General features: G+C 39.4%; 1 protein-coding gene across 2 annotated transcripts in view; it reads left to right on the forward strand.

Moving 5' to 3' along the window:
- The window catches only part of RABGAP1 (RAB GTPase activating protein 1), a 74,220-nt gene that overhangs the window by 858 nt on the left and 46,340 nt on the right, over positions 1 to 27,022 (forward strand). Inside the window, exons 2-11 of one of the 2 annotated variants that reach the window (XM_055793721.1) lie at positions 5,896 to 6,097; positions 12,430 to 12,664; positions 13,230 to 13,434; positions 14,063 to 14,237; positions 14,632 to 14,789; positions 18,318 to 18,428; positions 19,483 to 19,549; positions 21,086 to 21,188; positions 22,387 to 22,556; positions 25,293 to 25,467. In XM_055793721.1, coding sequence (XP_055649696.1) covers positions 5,948 to 6,097; positions 12,430 to 12,664; positions 13,230 to 13,434; positions 14,063 to 14,237; positions 14,632 to 14,789; positions 18,318 to 18,428; positions 19,483 to 19,549; positions 21,086 to 21,188; positions 22,387 to 22,556; positions 25,293 to 25,467 — 1,549 coding nt within the window. In that variant the 5' untranslated portion in view covers positions 5,896 to 5,947. The remainder of the gene's footprint in view (positions 1 to 5,895; positions 6,098 to 12,429; positions 12,665 to 13,229; positions 13,435 to 14,062; positions 14,238 to 14,631; positions 14,790 to 18,317; positions 18,429 to 19,482; positions 19,550 to 21,085; positions 21,189 to 22,386; positions 22,557 to 25,292; positions 25,468 to 27,022) is intronic. The other variant, XM_055793722.1, reaches the window with a different exon arrangement.

Raw genomic sequence — 27,022 nt, forward strand, 5'->3', positions numbered from 1 at the left:
AAGTTGCTTTAAAAACACAGATCAGCAAGAATTAAGTGAAGGTCGGAGCGGTGGAAGTAGAGTTGGTGGGTTTTGTCGGTGTAGTTTTGCATGTTCTGGGCATCCTGGGGGAGAGAGGAGGAGGAAAAACACTCGGGAGAGGTTTGGAGAGAGGCAGCAGGTCATGGCTGCTAAAGACAAGTCAGAGACCCATATTGCGCACCTGTTTTGTTGTACAGTTATGGCTTGAGCTGTATTCCCAGTTTTATTCCTTTTGTTAAAGCACAACTTGATAGGATTCCTGACATTTTTGGCTACTTCATCAGAAAATGCAAACCTGCGTGGGCTAACCTATTGCCAGTTAAATTTCAGAAACATTGTATTTTCTTTAAAGGCCTCTGCTTCCCATTAAAAGGTCAAGGACCTGAGCAAACTTATTTTTGTGTACACAGTAAACAAATTAGCAAATGGAGCTTGGCACAGGAGTTTCCTTTCCTTTTCCAAGCCCACGTGCAGCCAGCTTTCACCAGCCTGCGCCCAACGTAACTCGCCTTTTTTCAGCTCTTTCACAGCATGTCTTTGCAGTGCTGTGTTTGCCTGGTGAGCGTAACTCCGTTTCTGTTTGAATCCTAATGAGAGAGGAGCTCCAGAAGTGTACAGAGCATCAGCTTCAGAGTTTGTTTAGCCGCTGGCCGTGCTGCCTTTATCCCAGCCTCCAGCCTGTGTTGTGTCCTTGTGTGTCCCAGCTCCCCTGTGCAGGCAGCCCCTGATGCCCATGGAGCGCCAGCGGATGAACCAGCCGTTCGGAGTTAATTCATTCCAGTGACATTCTTGTGATGGGTTAGCTAAGGCGGTGTCAGCATTTCTTTTATATACCATGGTTTCCCAGGACCTGCCGCGTGTTTCTGGGATTACAAGAGCCTAAAATTAGACTTTTGTCCCCTGAGCAGATAGTTCAAATTAAAAGCAAAATTATTTTGGCAATAGCTATGGATCTGTTAAGGACTGTTAACAAAGATTGCATTAGCTGAAGTGTTTTGTCTGGTGCCTGGTTTTGCATACAGTGTCTAATGATTCACTCACTCCTCTGCTCTTAGGAGGGGGGTGGAGGGGTGACATTTGAGGCAGCATATCTCCAAATAATGATACTGCTCTTCTGTCTGGCTATTGGGGTTAGCAAGAACATTTCTGGCTGTCAGTGTGTTTAAAGTGAGCAGAAAAGTTAGTATTGTGGTTGCTGTTTTTTATTAATCACTCTCTTTAGTCATCCTGAATCTTTATTTTCACGTGCAGTATTTCAGTGGCTTTTTTGCTTCATCTTGAGTGCAAAATACTTGTTGCATTCAAGGGTGAGTGTTGCACAGGGAAGGTGGGTAAAATCAAACATGTGATTATGCAAACTAATCACATGATAGGTGAGTTGCAAGTGATTGATCTTTCTTGTGTATTTGGGTTTTTTCTCCAAAGCCGCTGTAAGACACAGGCGGTGTGTATGTGCTCAAAAAAAGTCAAACTACAGCTCCTTTCCCATGTGTCTGTCAGTGTGACATCGCTTTTGCTCTTATGCTGCTCAGACTGAAACACCTGGCACGACTGCCTGTGATGACAGTGTTGTGCTGTAGTATTTTCCAGGCTTTTTTTCAGGATTCGCTGTGAATTTGTAAAACAGTAAGTGTACACTATGTGAATTGTGGAGGTAAAAAAGCCATAGGTGTCAAAGACTGTGAAGAGCTGAGTTCTAAAGAATGCTGGCTTATTTGTCATAACACAGCTTTGCAAAGTACGTTGGAAAGCTTCTGAGCTCTGCTACAAATTCCACTTGTCACCCACGCCAAGATGCTAATGATGAAAACTAGGAAAGCAGAACTTTGTAAGCTTAGATTGAACTGTACTGGCTATTATTGTTAAGCTGTGCATAAAGCCAGAGGAATACAAACAGAAAACTTGTTATTTTCAGTGAATCAGTTTGTATTGAATCAGTTAGCTCAGTGTCTTGGCTGCATGCTACCTCCTTGTTTTCCATGTTTTTTAACGTTACACTTAATGGTTGTGTATTTTAGGGTATAGAGGATCTAAGTTTATTTTGCATGCCGAGCTTTCTGACTTTGTTGTTCAAGGTAGCTTCTTGAATTATACTATTCTTCAGTAATTTAGTTCCTGTTGTTATATTGTTCTTCTGTATCTGGTACATTCTTCATCAGATATACTGTTACTTTGGGGAACTGCTATAGGAATTGCAGCAGAAGTATAAAAGCTGAGAAATATGTGAACAGGGAAAGAAATAATCTCTTTTCCTTTTTAGTTTGCATGCCTGTGCTCACGCTTTTTCTCTTTTCTACCCTGAAAACCCGAAACTTAAGCGTATTCTGTGTTGTATTCCCCTCTAAATTCACTACTAAAATGCATTTGCAGTTGACTTAAAGGTAACTGCTGTTTTAAACAGTCAGAAAAGTTCATGCTTGAAACACTGGGTTTTTTCTGCTTACCCTCTGGCTTTTAGTGTGGCTGTGGATGTTCCGAACACCAGAAAACAGGTGCTCCTTGGAAATGGAGCGAGACCAGCCGCAGTTATGAGTGCCTTGCTTCACTTGTTGCACGTCTCAAGGTGGCATTCGAGCGTCAGTCTCTTACAGTAATGTAAAATGGAAGGGGTTCTGGGTTTTCCTTATATACTGTTTGTTTTAAGCTCTTTTAAATTCATTCTGGCAGTACTTAAAAGGAAAAATTTGATCACAAGTTGCAGGTCAGGTGCCAAATACTTCGGAGAGGATAGGAAAGTAAAGGATAAATATTTTATAAATCTGTGTAACTAATCTTGAACTTTGATAGGTTTGTTTTCCAGTTTGAGATTTTAGCATGATGGATGGTGTCTTTGCTGTTCCTTTGCATGTTATCTTGAATAGAGTAAGGTAGGTTGCTGCTGTTTGGTTGCTTTAAAGGTAAATGAGAACAGTCCTTTACCAGATAGTTTGATTATTGCAGCACTGTATAGCAGCAGCAGTGAGGGTGATTTGCACTGAGAATTAGATTTTTAAATAAAACTGAAAGCAGTGACCCAAGAGCCAGCCGTGTTGACTTTCTCATTTTGCAGCTTTTTCTCATGATCTCTTTTGTGAGGAGAGGCTAGGGATACCCACTTATTTCTGTGCTCACCCACGTAACTAAGTTGGTAAAAATGTGCCTCTTGGTGTGCATTTTACCTAGATGCTCCATCTCCCGTAGAGGTGTAAAGGTGTCTTCCGGCAAATACTACGTTATTGTGGTGCAGTTTTATGTCAGGAACTAAACTATGCTGAATTCAAAAGATCATATTTTATTTATGTGGAAACCAAAGTCTCTTCCCATGTAAGGGATGAGACATTGGCTTCTTCTGAGAAACATTAAAACTTGAGATCTGGGGTCTTTTCCCCTACTTCTCTAAACTGGGGCAACAGGAAAAACTTCACATCTTAGGCAAGTTACAGGTATTACTGCAGAGCACTGTTACTGTTGCTCTTTGTTCTTGCTTTTTGATTCCAGAGGAGTAATAAGCCTGCCACACTTAATTGCTCTGCTGGGCTTTGATGTGTGCCCTTCTAGGCTGGCCCACATTTTAACGAGCTCATGGGCTTCCTGTTGTTGATTCTGCCATTGTGAATTTTCTGATTCAGGTAAAATGATCCGTGCAGTAATCTGCATGGAACAAACTGATAACAAGCAACAGAGGAAATAAAATGCATGCAAAGCAAAGTATGGGGATGTGGAAATTTTCATTAACTTCAGGCAATATTTCAGCATTTTTAGTGTTTTAAGACCTTGCTTTTGTACCTCAACTGTTGGAGCCTTAATCCAGCGAACCTCTGTGACTGATTCCAGCACGGCTGGGCCATTGAGCCTTGCTTGCTGGTACATCACTAATAAATAAGAGCTCCTTAGAGTAGTCTACTAACATTGTCCCCTTTCCTGTGCTCTCTTATCTTGTGTAATTTCAGTAAGAGTTTTGCTCAATGTTGGCAAAGTTGGACTAATTGAGAGCTTTTGTTGTTGCAATGCTGTATTGTGAAACCACCGTCGGGGTTAGGCTAAGCCAGCTGTGCCGCAGGATCAAGCGTGGTGTCTGTTTACACCGTGCTGCTAGAAGGAGGAGTATGGAAAAGCATGGCATGCTTTTTCTTTAATTGAAGTTAATGTTGGTGAAAGGTGTCAGATTGAAAGACTTTGGATACAGCTGAAATTAACACTTGGAGATGGATGTACTATACCAAAATAAATTACTAAACTGATCCTTGCCTAGATGATCTTTACAGCTGCTTGCGATCAAAGTCCGCTCTTCTATTCATGCCGTCTTTGTGTGGCATATAAGTTTGCACTGTTTGAATGGAAACAGTAAAGCTAAAGGCATCTTAGGTGTTTGAAGCTTGTTTTTAATCTGTTTCAGAATATTTGATTTAGTAATTTTCAGGTGATCTGTGTATTATATATAGATGGTGCAATAGGGAATTAGAAATGTTTTAATATGAATTCTTTTAAAAAAAAAAGCATCTTTAGAAATGAGAACTCTGACCTATCTTTAAGGTACATGCAAGTAATACTAGCTAGACACACACAGTGAGTAAAACTTTTCAAAATACCTACATTTCTCAGCCAGTAATTCTCATTTCAAGTCAGTGGATCTTAAAATGTTTTTTGAAAGGTTATCTAAATAACTTAAATGCCTTTGAAAATGAAACCCAATAATCATAGGTATATTGTTACTCATGAACAACCCACATCTGTGCTTCCTCTTATGCATTGCTTCAGTTGTCCACTGAAACACATTTCAGGACCACAGAGTGACTCAATTGGTAAAGTAATCAGGTTAAAAATAACCCAGAGGGGAAAAAAAAAAAAATTGTTATCCTCCTGGCAGGTTTCATTTCATATTAGTGGCTGTGGAGGGAAGGGTATTGATAGAAATAAAAGCAGGCTTTGCTATTTTTGGTGCATTGTTCTTGGTTGAGGGACGAATGCGATGATTCTCCGCTGTTTGGTGCTCTGCTGGAAGCCAGGTTGGGACAGGGCTCCACCAAACGCAGGGCGGAACCTCAGGCTGAAAAAGCACTTGGGTTTGGTCGTGCTTGGGAGTATGTAAAGACTCGAGCCATTGTGATAAGGGTATATTTGGGTTTCTGGGAATTTTTGTCACCCATTTTTATCACAGCAGTCTGTTTTGAGCCATGGATTCTGAGAATCTGTGCTGTAGAGTTCAAGGTGTACAGATGAACTTCACCTTTTGTTCCTTTCTTCACATGCCTCTCAGTGCCAGTTCCAGCTTTTTAAAATCCTCTGTTGGCTCAGATTCTCAGTACTGATCCAGCCTACGCTGTTCTTCCTGCTTCTTGGAAATCTTTTCTTTTATTGTTCTTTACAGTACAGAAGATTCAGCATGGATTCATAAAATTCTGTATGTCCCAAGGTTTTAGAGCATCCTTCCACATCTAATTCTTGTTTTGGGGCAAAAGAACGAGACCGCAGCATACAGCGAGATCTGATAGCTACAAAAGTCATTCTTGCATGACCATAGGTGAAGGCAGATTATCTGAGGAAAGTAATGGACTCTATAGCTCTGGCCTTAACACGAGTCCTTTGTCAGCAGGTGTAGTGTGTGTTCCAGGGGCCTGTTTGGTGCTGTGTGTAGAAAGTGGTGCCTGACATAATAATGAAATACTGCAAAAAGGTCTATTAACTTCCCTTTTGTGGGCTATGGAAACCAGTGCTCTGATAGTGGCATGCTTCTGAGCAAAATCAGAGCAGGACTGTGAGCGTACACTGACAGAAGAGCTGCCACTCGGTTATGCTGTCAGATGTGTTACTTCTTATAACTAGTTGGCAGGTTTCTGAAAAGAGCGTTTTAGGATGAAGTTTTATATAAGTATTTTTATGATTTTTGTTTTTCAGGAGTTTATAACATATTTAATCTCATTCATGAATCGAACTTCCTTTTTAAGTCATGGATGACAAGGCTTCTGTTGGAAAAATCAGTGTCTCTTCAGACTCGGTATCCACTCTTAACAGTGAAGATTTTGTCTTGGTTTCCAGGCAAGGGGATGAAACACCATCTACAAATAATGGTAGTGATGATGAAAAAACAGGACTGAAGGTAAGAATCAATAACCTGAGTTTCTTCCCTATCCTTCTAAAACTAACCATAGAGAGCTTAAAGAGGGACTTCTTTATTGTGGAAAACTTGACGGAAGGGAGAACTTATTCAAGAATTGATTTTGCCAGTAATTTTTGCGTTACTGTTGCTGATGTCAGAGGTGGTAATTAGGTTTTGAGTAAAATCTCTCTCCATCACTACCTGTGGGGTTTTTCCCACTTGGCAGAATCGGTCATGAAGTGCTTAGGATGAAACAGACTGATTGTCAAGAACTTGGAACCATGATTTTGTCACAGCTTTCAGATAAGCAATGCTGTCATACACTTGATTTGACCATATCTGTTAATTCAAACATATATTAAAGTTTTCCCCAATGTGAAATGTTCTCTTTAAGAAATGTAGAGGTGGAGTTATAACTAACAACTTGGCATGAATCTGAGAACACAAGCCTACATGGTAGGCTTGTGTGAATTGGAGGGGCATTGACATCTTCTCACTTTTAAAAAGTGCTGTTCTGAAAAGAGACCTTTGTCACTCTTTTTTTTTTATTCCCCTTTACTTAAAGAAAATCTTTCATCCCAAATTGTATTTCAGCAGTCTTTAAGCAAAGCAACGCAAGTAAGGTGAACACTCCAAATTCCATCATTTTAATGCGTGGAAAACTGGATCTTTCCTAGAGTGAGTCAAATTAGTGTGGTCTTTGTGGGAGATGGAAAGCTATTCCACCATTGCAAGAGTCTGATATTGACAATCACATCTATGTCTTAAAAATAGTGTCTTTAAAGGTGATAAGAAATTGCGTGTTCTGCGTGTTGGACTGAGTGTTCCTCTTTTCCTTAACAGCAATTGTAACAGAGACTTTATTGAACGTTTCTTGATGCTTTTGCTCATCTTGCTTTTACCTCCCAGCTGCTTTGTTTTTCTTGCATTCCTTTGAGTCCTGGACAATACATGCCATTTCAGTGGCTATTTTCTTTTACATAGGACTTCAAGCTAATTCTATTAGTTAAGAGTCTCAAGATCTTACTTTCATTTAATCTGGCAAAAATGTTCCCTTATGTTTTATTGCTAATGCAGAAGATTGCCACTTTTACATTACAGGATAGTCTAAAAAAATTTGAAATTTTCTTGAACAATCACAGGTGATCTGTGAAAAAAGACTGTAACCTCATGCTTGGCTTTCTAGATGCTGCAAATACTAGCAGCTATAAATACTTAAGAATTCAGAATAGTCTCCATGGTGGTGCTTACCTTGGGAATGCTTACGTGGCAGTGTATGTAAATAGCTCCCAAAGTTGTGATGCATCGTTTGAGACCCCAGGAGAACAGACACAGTCAACCAGATTTTCCATTCCATCCTGTTATTCCCAAGGAAAATTTGGAAACATGGAATGCTGTAGTCTGCAACACTTCTTGCTCCACGGGGGAGCTATTTGTATTGCTGGTCTAATGATTGCCTTGTGGCTGTCCTGCAGTGTTTCTAGGACATGCTATATCTTGTTTAGTACAACCAAAGAAATTGAAGAGACTTGTATATAAAGTCATCTTCATAAAGCTTGTAAATATTTCAGAGAAGAATATCCTTAATCAATTTCAAACTGACTCCTGAAGCTTATTTCTTAAATTTTTCTCATGTGTTTGCTTCCAAAGTGGTTTATAAAATGCTGGCTACAGGTATGCTCTTTCTCTTGATAAAGAAAGAAGAATGTTAACGTTGCTGCCTCCTGATCATCAATGATTGTAATATAAAGTTATGCTGTTCCCTGATTTGGCACTGAATGTCACAGAGCTTTGCAGGTCTTAAAAGATCAGGTGCTTTATGAATTTGGTGCCAAGACTGAGCACAGTCCTTGAACAAAGTGATTCCCCTTGAGCCTTTCAGTATCGTGGCATTTGAGAGTATGTGTGGTTTGAGTATGTGCTCTTGGGCTGTTGGCTGCAGTCGGAGCAATGGATGGAAGTGTACAACCTTGGGTACGCAGGCTGAGTTCTCCCACGCAGGGATCTTCCTGTTAACCTCCCTCCTTCTGCTTAAGGAGGTGAAAACTTGTAACAGAGGAAACAGGAAGACTTTTTAGCTGTTCTTAGGGACAGGCATTGTCTTTTGGTATTGTTCTACAAGAAGAGAGACATACTGCCATAGAACATGGCTTTGTTCTTGGTGTCTTTTTTTTTTTTTTTTTTTTTTAAGCTTGCAAATAGTGATTCAGTAGTCAGTTGTACCCTATTAAACTGTTTGTTGTGTGTGTGGGTAAGTGGAGTTGTGAAGGTTGTCAGAGGTATGTTAAAAGTACTGTCACTGTGATATCTAAAGCTGTTTAAATAGTATATGGAAAATTAATATTAACAGTACAACATGAGAACTGAAGTTGTATATTTCATAGGAACAAATGAGATGAGTTTTTTCCAGAAGCAATTGCTTTGGTACTTACAGGGAAGTCAGTTTGTTTGTATATGTCAAAACCCATTTGCTTTGATGTACCCACTAAGAAAAGCAAACTATTTGAGCAGGTGTCCTCTTCTGGTGTTTTATTTGTTTAGAAAAGCAGTTTGAGGATCTTTCATTTGCTAAGCGCAGTCTGAGGATGGTGCTACAAGTTTAGGCTTGTGTTTGCTGAATGCCATAGGCTGTGAAATTTGTATATCAAACCTAAGGCTCTCACTTCAAATTTGTTGATATGGTATGGTTTGAAGTAATAGTGCTGTGAACTGAATTAATGCATGTTTTTATTTTTGTCCTTTCTAAAGTCCAGAGAAATATTTCTTTTAATAGAATCAGGAACTGTGGGTTTTTTCAGTTGGTCATAATTAATAAGTGTGTTTTTTGCTTTTTGTCTGTGCTGAAGTACTTGGTTCAGTTTGAAGAGGAGTTGTCAGTGGTTGTTTTCCAGAAATACAATTTGCTAGCTGTCTCTGCTTTCTGGTATTGTGTCCCTGTCTGCTTTCACCCCCACCAGTGGGACTGAGCTGGGTTTTCGAAAGCCTGGCTCCTGGAGCACGCTGTTGGAGTTGCTGAGCGGCACGGTGCAGTGAGACCTCTCGCAGCCGAGGCCAGCAGCACGTGCATCAGGAGAACGGAATAAACTACACTGCTAGTAAATCCCCCATGTAGCTGTAATGGAAGTTTGCTACATCTTATTTAAAGGTTCAGTAAAATTATTTTTCAGTTTTATGAGAAATGGAGAAAACAATGATTAGGGTAAATGGTTTCTCTCCTCTATCTCAAGCAAACCTATGTGATGTGTTGCCTGGGGACACCTTGTGTCCTCCCTTCTGCCCTGAGTTCTGCACTCTGTTCTGCTGCCTGTTACGGGTTTTTGGGTTGCAATAAAGTTCTGAGCATGTTTACGTCTTAATGTACGCTGTTCCCATGATGTGGTGAATTTATATGGTTGCATAAGGGACTTTGGTTGATGGAAAGTCAGTCTTGGTTTGTGTTTTAGGCCTCGTTTCTTGGGCAGCTGCTTTGTTGCACTTGACTGTGAGAACAGCAGAGCTCCTCCAGCCCAAACGTGCATTTACTGTGGCTCTCAGAACTCTTTCTGAGGGTAGCCTGGGCTGAGAAGGAAGGCTTTCTTGGAAGGATCCTTTTAAATTAACTTCTTAAATTAAGATTTTGATGAGAAGGTTTTAGAATATTTGAGACTGATTTTTTTTAACAAGTATTTATCTCCTGTCACACCGTAAAAACTTGGACTCGTATTTTACCTGTCACTACTGTTTTTGGGAGCTTCTATTTTCAAGGTCATGTTTTATAGGGCAGTATCTAGATAAAGTAATTGATACAGTTTAGTTTACCAAATACAGTGGATCACCGTTCAGACTTTTTTGGCTTGTAATCTTAATGGAATAGAACATTTTTCATGTGCATTTTATGTTCATACCATTACAACATTTAATTCTCACTGGATATAAATTCCTCCCCTTTCTTTCCCAAACCCAGACTGACATCTGTTTAATCACTGTGCGGAAAAACATATGAGATGCATTTTTGCCAGAACGAATTTTAACTTCAAGTGTCATAGAAAACGCGACCTGTAAACTAGAAGTTGCTTTAGGGTTTTTATAGATAGGCTTTAACAGCGCTGGCAGGACATCATAGTTGATTCATTACATTTTGTTGCAAGACATGTAAACTGTGTGCAGTAAAGTAGTATGGTGCATCTTCCATCATCATCATCACCTTTCTGACAAATGCCTGCAAGGACCTGAGTAATCAACTTGATAGTTAAAAGGATTATGCCTTTGACCACATGCTTGTACAAGATTTTCCATTGCTTCCATGATGAATTGTGCAAATGAATACTAAAATTATTGGGAGGAAAATGCAAATCTGTGGAATCCTATAACTAGTTATTGATGCTTCTATGGATGTACAGCTGAGTAAGGCAATTACTCTGTCCTGCTCCTGGCAGATGATCCCAGATGGTACGTGGATGTATTTTAATCCATACTAAAAAATTACTTTGAGCATGAGTTTCAAGAGCATAAACATCTCACAGGTTTTTGTTGCTGCTGTTTAGATTCTGTAGTAAACCAGTTGCTAGGTTATTACTTTTTTAATGTCTCTTCTGCCTCTAGGATCTTGTGTGCTTGCTGTTTTTTTTTTTTCATGACTTGTGAATTTCATGTTATGCCTACTTTCTTCTGAAGAATAGGGATCTGGAACTTCTCTTCTCTTAAAGTAATTGTATTTTGCTCTATTCTAGAGTAATTCCAGGTCAGAAGTTTCTGTTCTTTGTTAATATTCTTGTGCATTAGTTATTTTTCACCAGAAAACTAATATGCAGTTTGCACCTTTAGTGCAATGCAGATAGAGGCTGCAGATACGGATAATTATTTGGAGATTGTGAGTCTGAGTGTGAAAGAGAAGACAGTAAGTAAGCTTCATGTTTCTTTGTTTTCCCCTCTAAACTGAGAAGTTTGTCTGTCTTTGGGGATGTGAAGGATGTAACCATATGTCAGAATTCTGACTTGGCTGAGAAACCTCTAATCTTACTGTAATTATTCCTGAGATATGCCTGGTGGAAATGCACATACAAATATTTAAGTGACATCTGATGTTTTACTCGGTACATTTAATTATTTGTAAGGCTAATCTGCCTACATGAAGGCGTTCTATTATCTGTTCCAGTGTTACTCCAGCTATCTTAGCTGGACTTCAGGTTGATATATTTACAGTTAAAATGTGAGAACCTGGGTGGTTCCTTTAGGTACTTTCGAGTTAATTTAATTTTCTACCGTGAGATGCTAGTTTTGAGGCAGATGGAATTTGCTTTAATACTGAGATTGTGTTACGGGCAGGTTTCAGTCTGCTCTGTGTTCTTCCTCCTGTTTTTAACTACTTTCTTTCTTTACCATCCTATTTTACAGATTTTTTTTAAAAAGAAAGTTTTCTTTAGTAAGATTTCATTGACATTCTTTTTAAGAACTTGGGCTAGTTGCACAATTTGGATTTTATTAGCTTGCGTGTAGTGTCTTAAGTCGGTAAGCTTACAGATGCATAAGGATATAGAAATGCGTATCTGCTCGTAGGGTTGAGGTTTGGTGCCAACAATAATAACCAGCAGCAGCTCAAGTGTTGGAACAAAGTACCTTTCTCTGACTTCCATCTGGTAAAACACTTCTGTAAACTCATTTCCATGTGTGATTTCTAAACTACGTAAAGCATCAGTCACTTCCCAAATAATTGCAGAAGAATAGACAAAGGGTTTCCTCAGATACAGTACCTAAGAGTTTCCTGAAATTAATGTCTTCGTGCTCTTTTTAGCTTAGGACGTAATTTTGCACCATTTAGGTTGCTTCATGCTTTCACATTGACTTCAGTGAGCCAAGTCAGGCTGTAGATGAGTGTTAGGAATTAAAACACTACCTCTTCTCCTCAGCGTGATGGCAGGATCCTGTTCCAGATTCTTCTCGTCGTGAAACCTTGCTATCTTGCCCATGGACCACATAGCATATTTAATTATGTTTGGCCCTTTCTGGTACTGTTCTGAGAATTGTTATGGACCATTGGGCTGTGGCCAGCTCTAAGTTTCTTCCGTCATAAGCTAGTCTTTGTAGTTGGTGATTAAAGACTACTTTGAAAGTAATCTCACTTTTCCCAGTGCTAGAAAATTCCTGCTTTGAGCTTGTTGATTTGTTAAAGCATGTTACAGTTTGTGTTTACAGTTGCAACTACGTTAAATTTGTTAACTGCTGCTTTGGTTGGCAGAAAAAGCCATATGAATGACCCTGTGCCTGAGGGGGTTGTTTTTCTGGTTTGGTGTTTGTTTGTTTTTTTTCATTTGAACAGTCTTTTTTTGTGTCCCAACTCTGTTTGTGGCTCTTAGATTGTGGGGAATGGAAGCGAACAGCAGCTGCAGAGGGAGCTTGAAGACGTGCTGATGGACCCACCCATGGAAGATCAGTCAAGTGACCGGGACCATGGAGAAGAAGTTAGAACTGATGGAGATGGGGAAGAACCTGTTGTCCTTGAAGCTTCAGCATCCTCTACCATTAACCCCGTGTTGGTGGCAGGACTCCAGAAACCAGAAATGAGTTTGCCAGTGAAACCATCCCAGGGAGGTTAGGAAAAAAAAAAGGGGGGGGGGGGGGGAAATGCCTGGTGGTATCAAGAATGAGCTAGCTTTCTGTGGGGAAAGGAAGGAGAATGTAGGTATGGGTGTGTCCACCAGCCTTTCCCCGTTTTTCCCGTTATAATCACCTAGTGTGGTAAATGTCACGTTATGTGATACAAGAGCTAACATATGCTGAGCTGTCCTCTCCTGAAAACACTTGTACTAGCCTTGAGGTGTGTGCAGAAATGTCATGGTTACTTGCCTGGCTGTGTAAAATACTGGTCTGTTTAGCTCGTCTGTGCAATCTTACTGCTGTAATGAAAACTGGTGCACTGATACGTAAAAGAAGGCCTCTGAGTGAACTGGTTGTAGAGTTGGGATAGCTGCGTTGTGCTCTGCCACCAGTAACTGGCTCTCAGGCAGGGTTTCCCTGCAGTGTATTGGCCTGACCTGACTTGCTGTGATGTGTTTCTTGGTTGCTTTTGTCGTTTAGCTAGTTATGACTCAATCTGATAATTTCCTTATGTATGCCTTGTCTTGCTTCTTACCTTCAACTTTGTGTCTCACCCTAGACTGTGAGGATTTAAGCCCTTTTACACCTATGACAGATGAGGACAGCGTGGTGTTTAGTAAGCTCACCTACTTAGGCTGTGCCTCTGTGAATGCTCCCCGCAGTGAAGTGGAAGCCCTCAGGATGATGTCCATCTTACGAAGCCAGTGCCAGATTTCTTTAGATGTGACTCTGTCAGTGCCTAATGTCTCTGAAGGAACGGTGAGGTATGGAGCTCCCTCAGGTGTACTCTGTGACTGTGTGCATTTTAATCTTACTTAATTTTAGCAAAGGAAACAAGCTACCCGTTTACCTGGAAGGAGACATGAGCAACTTCGAATTTCATTTAGAGGAAAAAGCAGGTTGTAAAGAGATCTGAAAAAAGCGATGCTTTGAGTTTGTTTACCAAAGACATTTTTTGTCCCAAGGATCAGTATGAAATATTATGATGATCCAAGGTGTCTCCAAAGCTGTAGTGGGAGTGCTTATTGATGAACACTTTGGAAATAGCCTTGGAAATACTTAGTTTGTAGAGCTGGAAAATGGCTGATAGACAAGGCTTAACAGGGAGGAGGCTATCCACTGCTGCATATTAGTGTAGCTTTTGGAACCCTGTGGCCTTAAAACTTTGGGGAAATTATTTGTGGAAATGACTGTTGTATTGTACTTTTTTATGCTGTTCAATTTAAATATAATTATTCTGGTCAAGCTGTGCAGTAAATGACAGGAGCTAGTTTCTTTGTGATGTACTTTCTCCAGTAGTGCTTGAATTATTAAAGCTTGCAAGTTAATATCTGGCTGAAATAATTCTTATAAAGGTGCAAGCTTTGTTTTTTTCCCTCTCTCTTTTAACAGACTTTTAGATCCTCAGACAAACACAGAAATAGCAAATTACCCAATCTATAAAATCCTTTTCTGTGTACGAGGGCATGATGGAACCCCTGAAAGTGATTGCTTTGCTTTCACTGAAAGCCACTACAATGCAGAACTCTTCAGGATTCATGTCTTCCGATGTGAAATCCAAGAGGCTGTAAGTTGAATCTTTTTGTCAGAGGATACTTATGTATATGTAAATGTTATTACTGAAATGAAGTATTTCAGGCACTTCAGAAGTAATGTAGTTCATCACTTTGGACTTGTTTCTACCCCAAGTTAATTATAGAAACCTATATGATATGAATATAATCATATTATTATGATTATAATTATTATTATAATCATATATGATATGAAATAAGAACACACATTTAATAGTTTATCCTTCTAAGAAGTGTAGAAAAGCAGTTAATTAGATGCTGAAAATGAATTATTTTCATATAATTACTTCTCATTCTATTTTTCAGTGAAAATTCAGGTCGGTTTCAGCTGCTGCATTCTGTATGTCTGTAGTTTTCTGATCTTTCTTTGGTGCTGTCTAAATGTAGGTGAGCCGAATACTGTACAGCTTTGCCACTGCCTTCCGTCGTTCTGCCAAACAAACCCCGCTTTCGGCCATTGCCACCCCACAGACTCCAGACAGTGATATTTTCACCTTCTCTGTGTCACTGGAAATCAAAGAAGATGATGGGAAAGGCTATTTCAGGTATAGCTTCTTCATTCCTGTGCATACAGTGTCTGATTCTGTTGGAGAGTGAGTGAATAGAGAGTGTGAGCCTGCGGTGGTCCCTAAATCCCCTTTTTTAAAGTTTCTTATTCTAGTTTAGAGGAATCCCAGACAAAACATTTTTGGGAAGTAAAACAGTGGTGACCGTGTGGACTATTTCATCTTGGTTGTTGAACTGAACCTGGTGCTACCTGCAGAGTGCTTTTTCCATTTGGTATTTTTCTTTTGTCTTTAAACCCTTTTCTCTGCAATGCTTTTTAAGTTGTGTTCAGCTAAATTGCTGCTGAAGCTGAAAATGCATCATTGTGACTGTGCTCTCAGATCCAGCGTTGTGTCTGTTTTCGGCCAGATTTTCAAAGGTGAATACTGTGTGAATACTGCAGGAGGCGTAAGCATACATGTTTTTAATAATGTCTCATGAAAGAAGGTGTAGAAAACTAGAAACTCTGAAAAATTCAAATTTTTAGATAATTTTTCTGATCCTAAAAACTTAAGTTACTTTTCAGAGAAACATTCAGTCAAATCTGTTCATCACAAGTCACGTTTACTTTTAATATCTAGTGCAGGGCTATTACTGCTTCATCAGCTGAGAGCTTGATGATTGAAATCTCAAACGTCTTCCCACATTGCTCTTCCAGAACTAAATAAAGGTGTAGTTGTCCATAATGTGGTTTTTGTCTCCAGACATCTGGGTCTGTATGCAACCCGATGTCAGAAAACAACTATACAGTCATGAATTTGTGATAATTGAATTAGAGACACTCTCTTATAATAATTCAATATTAAAATTCAAAATATAAAAATTCAATAATAATACTAAATAATATTAATTAAACCCTTTTCTTAAATAGTTGTTTACTTACAGTCATAGGAAAGATATTTGTGTAGAGGCAGAAGGTTCTAATATATTGGAATGTAAAGATCACTTTGCATTTTAGTTTTGGTCATTAGGTTTGCTTTTGCTCCGTGAATGGGATAAATTCAATTCAGCCTTTCTTAAATATGTTGAACAAAGAGAATTCTCTAGGGAAGTTTGAGAGCAAAGTGTAACAGAACAAACCATCCCTGATGGACTTTTTCCTCTTTACATGATGGTGCCTTGGTATTATTGCAGTTGCATAGTTCAAGCTGAAATCTTCCAGTGCTGCCCAGGAAAGGCAAATTTCTTGAATGGCATTCCTTATGTAGATGTGCTGTTGTTTTTATCCTAGTAGAAACCCAGCTTGCTGTATTCCTCCTTGTGATTGCAACTTCTAGTTACATCATACATTTTAAGAATATGAAGGATAAATCCTTCATCTGTACCCATTTCCCTGTGATGTCTTAGGATTGATCTCTGGATTAGTTATTAAGAGCAGAAAAGAAGGCAGAATTCCAATTTATTATCAAAGATCATCAATACTAGTTCTCCTTGGGTTTGCTATGATTGTTTCATTAAAATACTCAGCTGTTCTGATCTGTAAAGCAGTGTTTCTTCATCAGTATCAAAAAAGCTTTATGAACAAAGCTTGCCTCTGTTTCTAATGGGTTCTGTTTCCTGACCAAGTTCTCAAAATTTAATTTAATTTTTCCTCCATTTTTTTTTCCTGAGCCAGGTGTTACTAGCAAGTGGTGGTGTAAGTTGAGAGTATTAGAGCAGATTTTCACATTGTATCAGCTAATGTTTTCATGTTAAGTCTGATGCTGGATAACCTTGGTTTCTAAAAAGACCTTTTTTAGTTTATGCTAAAAAGATTTTGTCTGCTTAGCCTATACATAGTGCCCTTAGATGTATTATGTAACCATTTATAGTGTTCTGTAATTGCTGAAGTGCCTTTATTTCAGTACAGCGTGTCTGCCAAATGCTCTGACTTGTTGAGCGCATTGGCTCCTAGCCACAGCTTCAGAGATGTTTCTCTTCTTGGATTTACATTCAGCTCAAGTTTTATTTATTAAATAAATAAATCCCATTTAACAATCCAGTATTTATTCAGCACTCCAGAGGACTGCTCAAGTGTTGAAAGTGAAAAACGATTTGGCTGAGGCTCTGAGGCTGAAAGGTGCTGATGGATCTGGGGCTTGGGTGCAGCAGCAGCTGCTGGGGTCTGTGGTGGGTGGGAGCGTGGCTGTGGCGCACAGGGATGCGCCTGCTGAAGTTCAGTCTTGCTGGCTCGGTACCAATGTCAGCATGGCCACAGTGGTGCAGCCTGCGTAAGCCAGCCTGGGATCTGATGCTTACATGGTTTCCAGAAGGAAGAGCTGTTTCAGTTCTAACCAGCCTGGGTAGGCTGAACCACAGCCTTTGCTGTGGGGATGTATCTAAAGACCTTTTCAGCCACAAAACCACAGTTGCATTAGGGCTGGAACAGGGCATTTGTTTAAAAACTATGTACCTACCCTGTACAAGGTGAAGAAACGCGGATGTTTGCCTCCAGCTAAGCAGAATCGTACCCACGCTGGGTGTGCAGCACAGGGTTTGGTTCAAATAGCAAGCTTGAACCAGTTTGACACTGCCCCTTGGTGTGCAGACCTGGAAGTTGGGAGAACGCTTTCCACATACTCAGTCTCTGATCTCAATTCTTAATGTACCAGAACCTGTCTCGGCTCATCTGCCTTCGCTCATCACCCTGGGTCACTACTAGTGCACTTCTGCCACGCCAGGAAAATGAGCTCTGACCGCACGTACTGGCTGTAAATGTGGAAATCCATGTCCTGGCCACGCAGACAAAACTCCTGCGGCCAGTTAAAGGCAGACTGCCATTCCCTGGCTGGGGTAAGCACCTGCTGCCAGAATACAAACCCAGATGGCGTTGGAGGTGTTAAACTATGGGCAGTGCTCCACAGTCCGCTTTCAGCTCCTGCGAGGGACAATGCGTAGTTTGAAAGTCTGAAATAAAATAAGGATTATTTATATATCCATGGGAAAAGTGAACATGTGGTTGACTTAGAAAGTCAAAACCCAACAGGCTGAGTTTGTCCAGTGTTTAGTGCAATTACGCTGCTCAGCAGGCAATGCTGGTGCTAAAACTTTAGGGTGCATATTGGCATTCAGGGGTCTCTTTGCAGCATTTAGGAGAAGGGGCTCTGTAGAGAAAAAATAAGGGAAGTAGTCTAAAGGCTGGTGCGCTCTCTTGGCTTGGTGGTTTATCATGTACCATGGCAGATGCGTCCCTTGTGAAAGCAAGCAGTATGGAGTTTCTTATAAGTAATTGCTTACAGATAATACTGGCAGGTTACATGGGGAATCAGTATTTAGAAACTTTCTTGAAGTGCTGCTGGAAGTCTCACAACACTATGCCACGCAGTAGAAAGTCACAGTGTATGTTTTGAAAACTGTCCTTGGTTTTCACCTAATTATGTTGCACTTTCTTTCATATTGCTGGTTTCATTGTGCAAGGAAGGAAGGTCTTGAGTGCTTTTGTGTAAGAAGCTGGCTTCACCCAAGTGTCTGATGCTGGTTTTGATGCATGCAAGGAATACAGATAAATGACGATCTGAGTTTTTTTTTCCTTTCCTGATAAATAACAGTGCAGTTCCCAAAGACAAGGACAGGCAATGCTTTAAACTCCGCCAAGGAATTGATAAGAAGATAGTGATTTATGTCCAACAGACAACTAATAAAGAACTTGCTATTGAGAGGTATGTTCGCTGATTATTATTTTTAATTCTTTATCGGTTTGATGTTTTGCGTTCTTTCCTCTGAGGCAGCAGATTAGTAATTGTTTTATGCACACTCCATTTGTATAATTTAACGCCGCCCATCTCTCTTGAGTGGGATTGCGCAGAAGATCAGATTGGTTTGTTCAGCACATGTGTGGCAGGGGACACAATGCAGGCACAGGCAAATCTTCCACATATCTGGTTGCAGAATCAGAGGTCACATCCCCTCTAAATATCCATTTCAAAACCTTTCTTAAAAAACATACATGCTTTTATTTGCAGTGGCCAGTTTGTCTTAAATGCTGAGGCTTTCCTTGTGGCATCTGACAATTAAGTGCACTTTGCACCTGCCACAGTCTGGAATTCTGGAACATGAAGCATCTGTGTAGGGAAGGGGAGAGCCCAGACTTCAAGTCTTTCACTGCTTAAAAATAAACAGCAGTTTTTGACTACTGACAGAGTTCAGTGCTGCTCGTACTATAGAGAAAAGGTGCCGCTTCTCCTAGCCTTTGCTGTCAGAAATGTAGTGCAGGACAGTGTGGTACACTGGGGGCTGGGGTGCAATACATCACTGTGGGCCGCAAGTTTTTGCAGAATGAACTCAAAAAGACAGGTCTTTGTGCTTCATCTAATTCTTGTCTGTATCAAAGGGTAAATCTATGCAAATATGTCTACCAAAAAAAACCAAAAGGGAAGAAGAATGCAGGCCAAGGTGTCCTGTGGGGTAGGGAGCCCTTGTTAGCAGTGTTGGTTTCTTGCAAACAAAGATAATGGAACAACTTTCCAGGCTGTTGTAGGCAGGGTAAAATCATACTGTAAATAAGCTTATGAAACCTTACTCAATGTTTGTAATACTGGCTTGACATTGTTTTGCTTGATGCTGCTTTCAAAAGTCAAGGTTTGTTGACATGTGTTACTGGATTCATGGGCTGGTTGTGATGTATGACAGCGAATATTTAGACGAGGAATGTTAATAGTTTGTTTACGAGTAAGTCTAACTTTTGCAATTTAATTTTTTTGTCTGGGTTTGCAGATGTTTCGGCCTTCTCCTTAGCCGTGGGAAAGATGTTCGGAGCGGTGACATGCACCTTTTGGATTTGGTAAGGATCTTTCATTAACAATATTCAGTAATAATTTTTATTATGATTGTGCACGATCTCAGGATAGACAAAAAAGATTTAGACGTTTAAGCACACTTGTTGATGGGGATTGATGCTGTAGCTTATGCTGTGGAGGGTGAGGCTTTGGGCAGCTGGGTTGAACCCCTGCCTCTGCTACGGAATTAAGAGTATGTCCTGATGCTTGGTCAGGGGAGTTGCCTGGTTTTGCAGTCAGTTATGGCTGGTTTTGGTTTGGGGCCTAAAGAAAGAAACATGGAACCTTACTTTTGGAAGTGCTGAATATTGAAGAGCCGTACTTTGAACATAAAAAGTTTTACAGCGTACTTACTACTATAAAAGTTGAGGCCCGAGTGGCTTCATATTTAACACTGAGAGTTAGAGAGCTCTACTTTATGACTCACTTTGCCATCTATAAAATGATGATAGAGATCATCTGACCACACGTGTGTTGTGAAAACAAACTTGCTGATATTTATGAAGTACATGCTCGTTACAGTTGTGAGTAGCCAAAAAGGTACAATGCTACGTGAAAATTGTGCTTTATACCAGGCTTTGAATTGCCCAGAAAATGAGGTTGGTGGGAAAACAGGCAGGCTGAACACTAAAGATAAAACATTGACTTGATTCTGAATACCTGAATAACATGTGTTTTTAATGCTGAATAAAGCTGGATCTCAAGATGTTTTAGAATAAAATTTATTTTAGAAAATAGCTGCTTAGGGTAAACTGAAGCATGTCTGGGTATTAAAGTATGATAGCGAAGTAGAAGGTGTGTTGATGTGAAATATCTGCCAACTTTACAAGTTCAGCAGCTTGTAGGAGGGTGTTCTGATTTAATTTGTTTTCTTGTATTAAGAGGCAATGAACTACATCCCTAAGTTCATGATTAAAGCCTTATATGTTTAAATGCTTTACCGCTCAGGCAGCTGTCAGTCAGAGACTGAATGATGCGAAGTGAGACCAGAATGAGTGGATTGCCTTGGGTTTTCCAGAACAACTTAAAAGAAGCGTGAAAAGGTGTTTCTTTTCTTGTTTGTGGGGACTTTTTCCCCCTGATTTTTTTTGTTTGGTTTTTTTGTGTGGTTTTTTTTTTTTTTTTTTTTTTTTTTGTCCCAAACAGCAACAAAAAAGCAAAGCCTTTGTAGCTTGGAGTCCTGTGCTTCAAAGTACTTGGCTGTGATCTTACCTACGCCTCTGTGAGCTGAAAGTTGTGTCAAATGGGCACCTCCAAATTGAGCTATTGGTCTTCAGGTCTCACTAGACACATGTTCATACCATATACATATATATAACAATTATTATGAATTGGCCTTTTTGTGTTATCAGCAAGGAGACCAAAGATTGCATTGGAAATCTGTTCTTCAGAAATGATGTCTGTTACAGAACTATGTCACATGGATTTCAGACACTTCCCCTTCTCTTGCCAGTGCAGTAGCTGTTTTTTGGGGCTGAGACTTCATAATATAGAGATTTCTTTCATTTAAATAAAAATACATAAACTTACCTTGTTTCCAGGAGTCCATGGGTAAAAGTTCTGATGGGAAATCATATGTGATCACTGGGAGCTGGAATCAAAAATCTCCGCACTTCCAGTTTGTAAATGAAGAAACGCCAAAAGGTATGAACTGTGCCAGATGCTATCCCTAGCCAGGACAAATGACTCACACACTGGGCATCGGATCAATTCTGTCTTTAAGATGAATCCTGCAAAAAGACTTTCTGAGAATCTCCCATAGTATGAAAGTAGGATGCCAGATGTAACGTGAATACCTAAGCAAAACTGAAGGCTGGAAGAAAACTCCTGTGTTCAATAATACCTTGTAGCAGTAACTGTATCCTAGTAGGAGGCTGTGTAGGTGTGAGGACAGGATGCAGATGCTTTGCACACCATTATGTCTTCGTAAGAATCCCATCAAGAATTGTACTGAATAACTACTGCAGATTTCTTTGCTTAGTTTCTGTGGTCAGTTCAGATTTTTCTGAATCCCAAGATACTAATTAAAAAAGAAGGATTCCCGTACCTTTGAAAATACAGTTGGGAGTGTTTTAATCTGTAAATAGCTGATGCTGCATTGCTCTTGAGCCCTGAAACCGATCTGTCATTGCTTCTTTTAAGATGTCAGCTGAATTATCATCTTTTCAATCTATTGTCACAGTTGCATGCCAGAGATTGGGGAAGTTAATGGGAACTGGGAAAAGTCATGGGAGTCAGCTGCTGAGTACAGCTGGGTACAATCTATTACTAGATTGAATGCCATCCTGCCTGAAGGACACCATTTATCATTTAGGACCAGAAGAGATCTCATAGGTCACTGAATCCAGTTGCCTCCTTTTGGAGCATCATACTGTATAGCCAACTTTCTGAATCTCACAGCTGAGATGGTCTTAAATGCTACTTTTAATATGGTGGGACTTAAATGTCGTCACAGTAACTTCTAAAACCAAAAAACAATTAGAATGTAGTTAGGTTATATGGCAAGAGATCTGCTCCATGGAGTTAAGTATATAGACCCTTTATAATGTTTAATTAAGATTTTTGATACATTTCACTGGGATTTGAAAAAGTAAAAATTTTATTCTCTTTTAACAAGATAATTTTCTTGGCTTGAAGACTTAAGTTTCCTTATTCTCTAGGGTATAGTGCTTAGTCATCTTATTTTACTGTTTTGAAACTTCTAGGTTTTTGAGTTGTTAAATTAGGGGGGAAATTGTATTCTGCAAAAGTTTCTTTTGTTCTTTCATGTTAGTAAGAAAAATATTGTGAAATATTTTGTATGAAATTTCTTTAATACTATCACTTTGGTTTTTTTCTCTAGATAAAGTATTGTTCATGACTACCGCTGTGGATTTGGTGATAACTGAGGTTCAGGAACCTGTTCGATTCATTTTGGAGACTAAAGTCAGAGTTTGTTCACCTAATGAGAGATTGTTCTGGCCCTTCAGCAAACGTAGCTCTACTGAAAATTTTTTTCTGAAATTGAAACAGGTAACGCTTTAAAAAAAAAATATAATCTACAGTTACTTTGGCATTTGGCAAGTTTATTTTTCAAATATAGCTGTGGTATGGTCAGTTATATTGTTTTGATACTTGAGAGGTAGGTTTGTGGTGTAATACTGAATAAATACAAGTGCATTGGTGGTAAAGATAAATTGTAGTTATTAGTGCCCATTGGCAGATCAGAATTTCACTCTGGTCTTTTCCTCTCTATGACTGGTAAAATGTTTACTAATGTTCATATTTCAACATTTTGCTTCTGGGTCAAAGAAGTACAATAAATGCTTTTTAATTTTAGAAAAGCTGTCCTTCATTATGCTAATTGTGGTGGCTATCTAAAGTTCCCACAAAAAGCTGGGTGTCCTCATTTCAAAGCAAATTTTGGTAGCTTTGATGAGGTTGTGAAGTTACGTAGAGGCTTATGGATTTCCCAGCCAAACCACAGAAGTAGAAGGAACAGAGGATTTATCTGCATACTGGGGTGATGCTGAGTAGCTTGCAATAATGGTTTAGTAGGGTAAGTATGTGAAAATTAAGGGTTGAAATTAAAAAACGCTTTAATATAATCCTGGTGACATTATATCTGATATGTCACTACATTGATTTTTATCATACAAATCCAACTTTTTTTTTTTTTTTACATGAACAAACATCCACATGAAATTAGGAGGTAAAAGAGATTTTTGGTGGAAAGCTATCTTCCCCTTTGCACGTGGTTGGAAGCAGAGATTTCACACACAGCCCAGGTTTGCCCTGAGGAAAAAAAAAATCCAAGCAACCACAGAAAATCCCTAGAACTTTAAAAAAAACCCTGTACTGTTTTTTCCACCTTACTTTTTTATCCTATATACTGAAAAGTAAAGGATTATTTCTGTCCAGGATATTCCAAGTAACAGTACAAAGCAATAACTTACTCTCAAAATAAGGCTGGAAAGTTGAAGGTCCAAGTCACTAAAGAGATATACTTGAAGTAGCTGCCATCCTCCTGCTTTAGAAATTATTGTTCTGAAAAGAGAGTCCTTTTTAAAGAAATAGAAATACATAGGTAACAATGTGGATGTTACATGCACTCTCAAGATTGAATAATTCTGGGCGCAGCCCAAAAAAGCGAGGTTGGAGTCCTGATTTCTTGATAAATTCTTTTTTTTGAGAGAGAGGTTTTGAATGAAATAAGAGGCTTTTCTTAGTTCTTTTTGCACTTCTCTGACAGTGCTAGCAAATAATGGCATCTTGGTAGTAATAAAGAGTAAAGGTTTACTAAGGATTCTTTTTTGTGTATGTCCTAGTCTTTATGTAAAGCATGAATAAACATTTTGGAAACTTTTCTTCAGAATTTCCTTCAAAATTTAAGTTAGAAAAATTCTTCACAGATTAAATCAGTCTTTTTGTTTAGGATATTTTTGAGGTGAACAATGGAGATGTTGAACAGTGAAAGTTGTTGGGCTATAAATATTCTATAGCCTCTAAAAGTTGCTTTTTCTGTTTGGCAGTTTAAAGGAAGCTTATCTTACTTCGCTAATTCTGTATCTTTTGTCTTACCAAATTCACAGGCATTGTGACTTATCTTAGCTAATTCTCTTTTTTCCACAGGCACTGTCAGGTTATCCAACTTCCAGTGTTTACTAATGGAAGATTATCAACATTCATAGTGGAAGTAACAAATATAGAATGTACTGCCTGATAAGCCTGGAAGGGAAACCTGTTTCTATGGAGTCATGATTAGCCTATTAAAAATACAGCTGTGTAGAATTGGCTTATCTTTCTTTGGCAGTGTTTCTTTATTCGGAAATGGTGAAAGCAGAGGGATTTTATTTGCTCAGATTACATTTAGTGATTTAGTCATTTTTAGTTTTGATGCATTTCTCTTCATTTTTAATACTCCAAAGGATAAAATTGAGCACTGAGAGCTTAGAATATAATTATAAATCTTCCCTCTTTTCTTCACCTTCCCTCTTCTACTCTATTTTTATTCATTTATGAAAAAAAAATATAAATCCTTAGACTATATTAAAGTTTTAGAACCACTTCACAAAGAAAAACCTTCCTTGAACTGAAAGGAAGGTATCAAGGCATTGAAAATTAAGGAGAAAACAGGGCTGCATGATAAACTTTGGGACTCAACAGCTTGTGTTTCTGCAGCCATGTGTATACTGACAGATGACTTAGAAGCATCGCTAAAGACAATTGCCATGGTGGGACAATAAACAGCTTTTTAGTAAAACTGTCCTTTTCCCACCATCAGTATCCCCAGAAAGTTAAAGAGAGAAATCAGACATAATTTTAAAGGTTTTGCTTTTAGTTTTCCACTGATGTTTAAAGAAAGGCAGAGTTGCTTCACGTTGAGGAGCCTTCCTCTCTTGAGGCTGTTTGTTGTACAGATGCTTTTACAGCTTTAGGAATCTTTGTGTGTGTCCAGGCTGTTTATGGTTGAACAGATGAGCTACCCATGGACGGCAGCCCCGAGTAAGGCTCCTGCTCCAGCTAGAACAGATCTTCCTCACGCCTCTGGCGTGGAAGTGTGCGGCTTGTTCGAGGGTGTGAGGGGCAGAGGCGCTTGCAGGTGTGCGCGATGCCTTGGGTGCTGCAAGGGTTGAGCGTTCCTCGCTGGAGGTTGTGATAAAAATTATTTCTCAGCTCTCATATGCCAGAAAGAGAAGGCAGAGCCTTACACGCACTAATCTGAGCATTTGCACGGCTTTTCTCAGGAAAATGAAATTTGTTTCCTAGATAAAGCAAAAGGACAGAAAGAACAACTCCGACACATTGTATGAGGTTGTGTGCCTAGAAAGTGAATCAGAGAGGGAGAGAAGAAAAACTACAGCAAGCCCCTCGCTTCACCTGCCCCAGTCAGGGTCACAGGGCTCCATGATTCCTTCTCCTCCAGAGGATGATGAAGAGGAAGGTAAGGAGTGGATTGTATGCTTTGCATACTGTAAGGGAAAGGACGGTTGGTAAATAATGTAGTTATGAAACAAGTTGAATCCTTTCCAGTTGGAATCTGGCCTGCTGATGTTTTTTGTTTGGGGTTTTTTTTTTTCTTGCTTTAATGCTGTTAAGTATTCAATAACCAGTACCCCCGCATTCCTGGATCAGCCTCTCCCTTGTCTGACACTTCTGTGTCTGTGCTTTTCTCAGCCCAGGCCTCTGAAGCCTCCACTCTGATATATTTGGAACAATGTGAAAAGAGGCTGTTAAAAATTTGGGATTATCATGTAGCTTCTGCCCCTCCCCGAGTAGCTGTGAACAGATTTGAGAGTGAAGATGAGAAGCTGGTATTATTTGGAAATATTAGCGTGCATCATGCTTTAGTGAAGGGGCGAGTATAGACATCTGTAATACACAAAACTGTACCAGGACTTACCCAGCTTGAAACTTCATGCATTTTCAAGATCTGTATTCATTTTTCTAAAAATTCTCTGAAGCCAAAATATGGGCTAGTTCTGAGTATATAAACATCTGGCCTTGCAGCTCTGAGCTGAAATGCAGATGACTTGAGTTTCTGCTTGTAACTTTTTCTACTGGTCTTCTATGTGACCTTGACTGAATTGTTTCATTCCTGTGCTTTAATTTCCTTTTTTCTTTTTTTTTCTTTTTTTTCTGGGGGAGGTGGGTGGCGGGAGGAGGTAGTGGTTTGAAAATTAACTCTTTTGCAATGTGTGATTCATAAGCAATTTCTAACCACGACACTAAACCACCATGGTATTCTCTTCTAGACCAGGAACACACACATATTTTGTTTACTGTTGGTATGACTTGCAGCATTGCAAGAGTTTGCTGACAAGTTCAGGTGTCAGCTGAGAAAGATTTAATGAAAAAGAATGTATTTCCTCAATAGTGCAGAACCAATGTTGACTAGTGATCAATGAGATATAGTTTTTATATATGATACTTGCTCTGTTTAAAAATATCTAGGAGTGCATGAGTTAGTATTGCTTTCAAACAGAGTTAACTGTGATTATGCTAATCCTCCCCCTCCACTTAATTTTTGAACGCGTTTCATTCAAAAAGCTGTTTAATTTAAGCCAGGGGAGTTACCAAAAAATGCTAGTAAAGTAAAAGTACAAAACAATTAAAAGTAAAATACCTTGTGGACTTTCATGGATGTGCAACAGCATGGCAAGTCTGTGGCTGCTCAGTGGCACCACATGGATTTTATTGTCTTTTTTGCTTCAATGAGTATTGTAGCTTTTCATATACAGAAAGTTCTGCTCTTTGAGAATTTTTGTAGTCTTCCAGAAGTTGGAGGTAGGAAAATAGTCTTCAGTGGGAAGGGACCTCTGGGGGTCTCTCTAATCGTGCGTCCCACTCACCATGAATCCAGCCAGATAGATTCAGGCAATTCAGATAGCTTGTTCAAGACCTTGTGCTGTTGGGTTTTGACTGTCATCCAATGATGAAGTTTCTAGAACCTCTCTGGGCCCTTGTATTGGTTTGGCCACCCTCATGGTAAATTGTTT

The sequence above is a fragment of the Falco peregrinus genome, chromosome 1 (assembly GCF_023634155.1).
Source record: "Falco peregrinus isolate bFalPer1 chromosome 1, bFalPer1.pri, whole genome shotgun sequence".
NCBI classification, from domain to species: domain Eukaryota; kingdom Metazoa; phylum Chordata; class Aves; order Falconiformes; family Falconidae; genus Falco; species Falco peregrinus.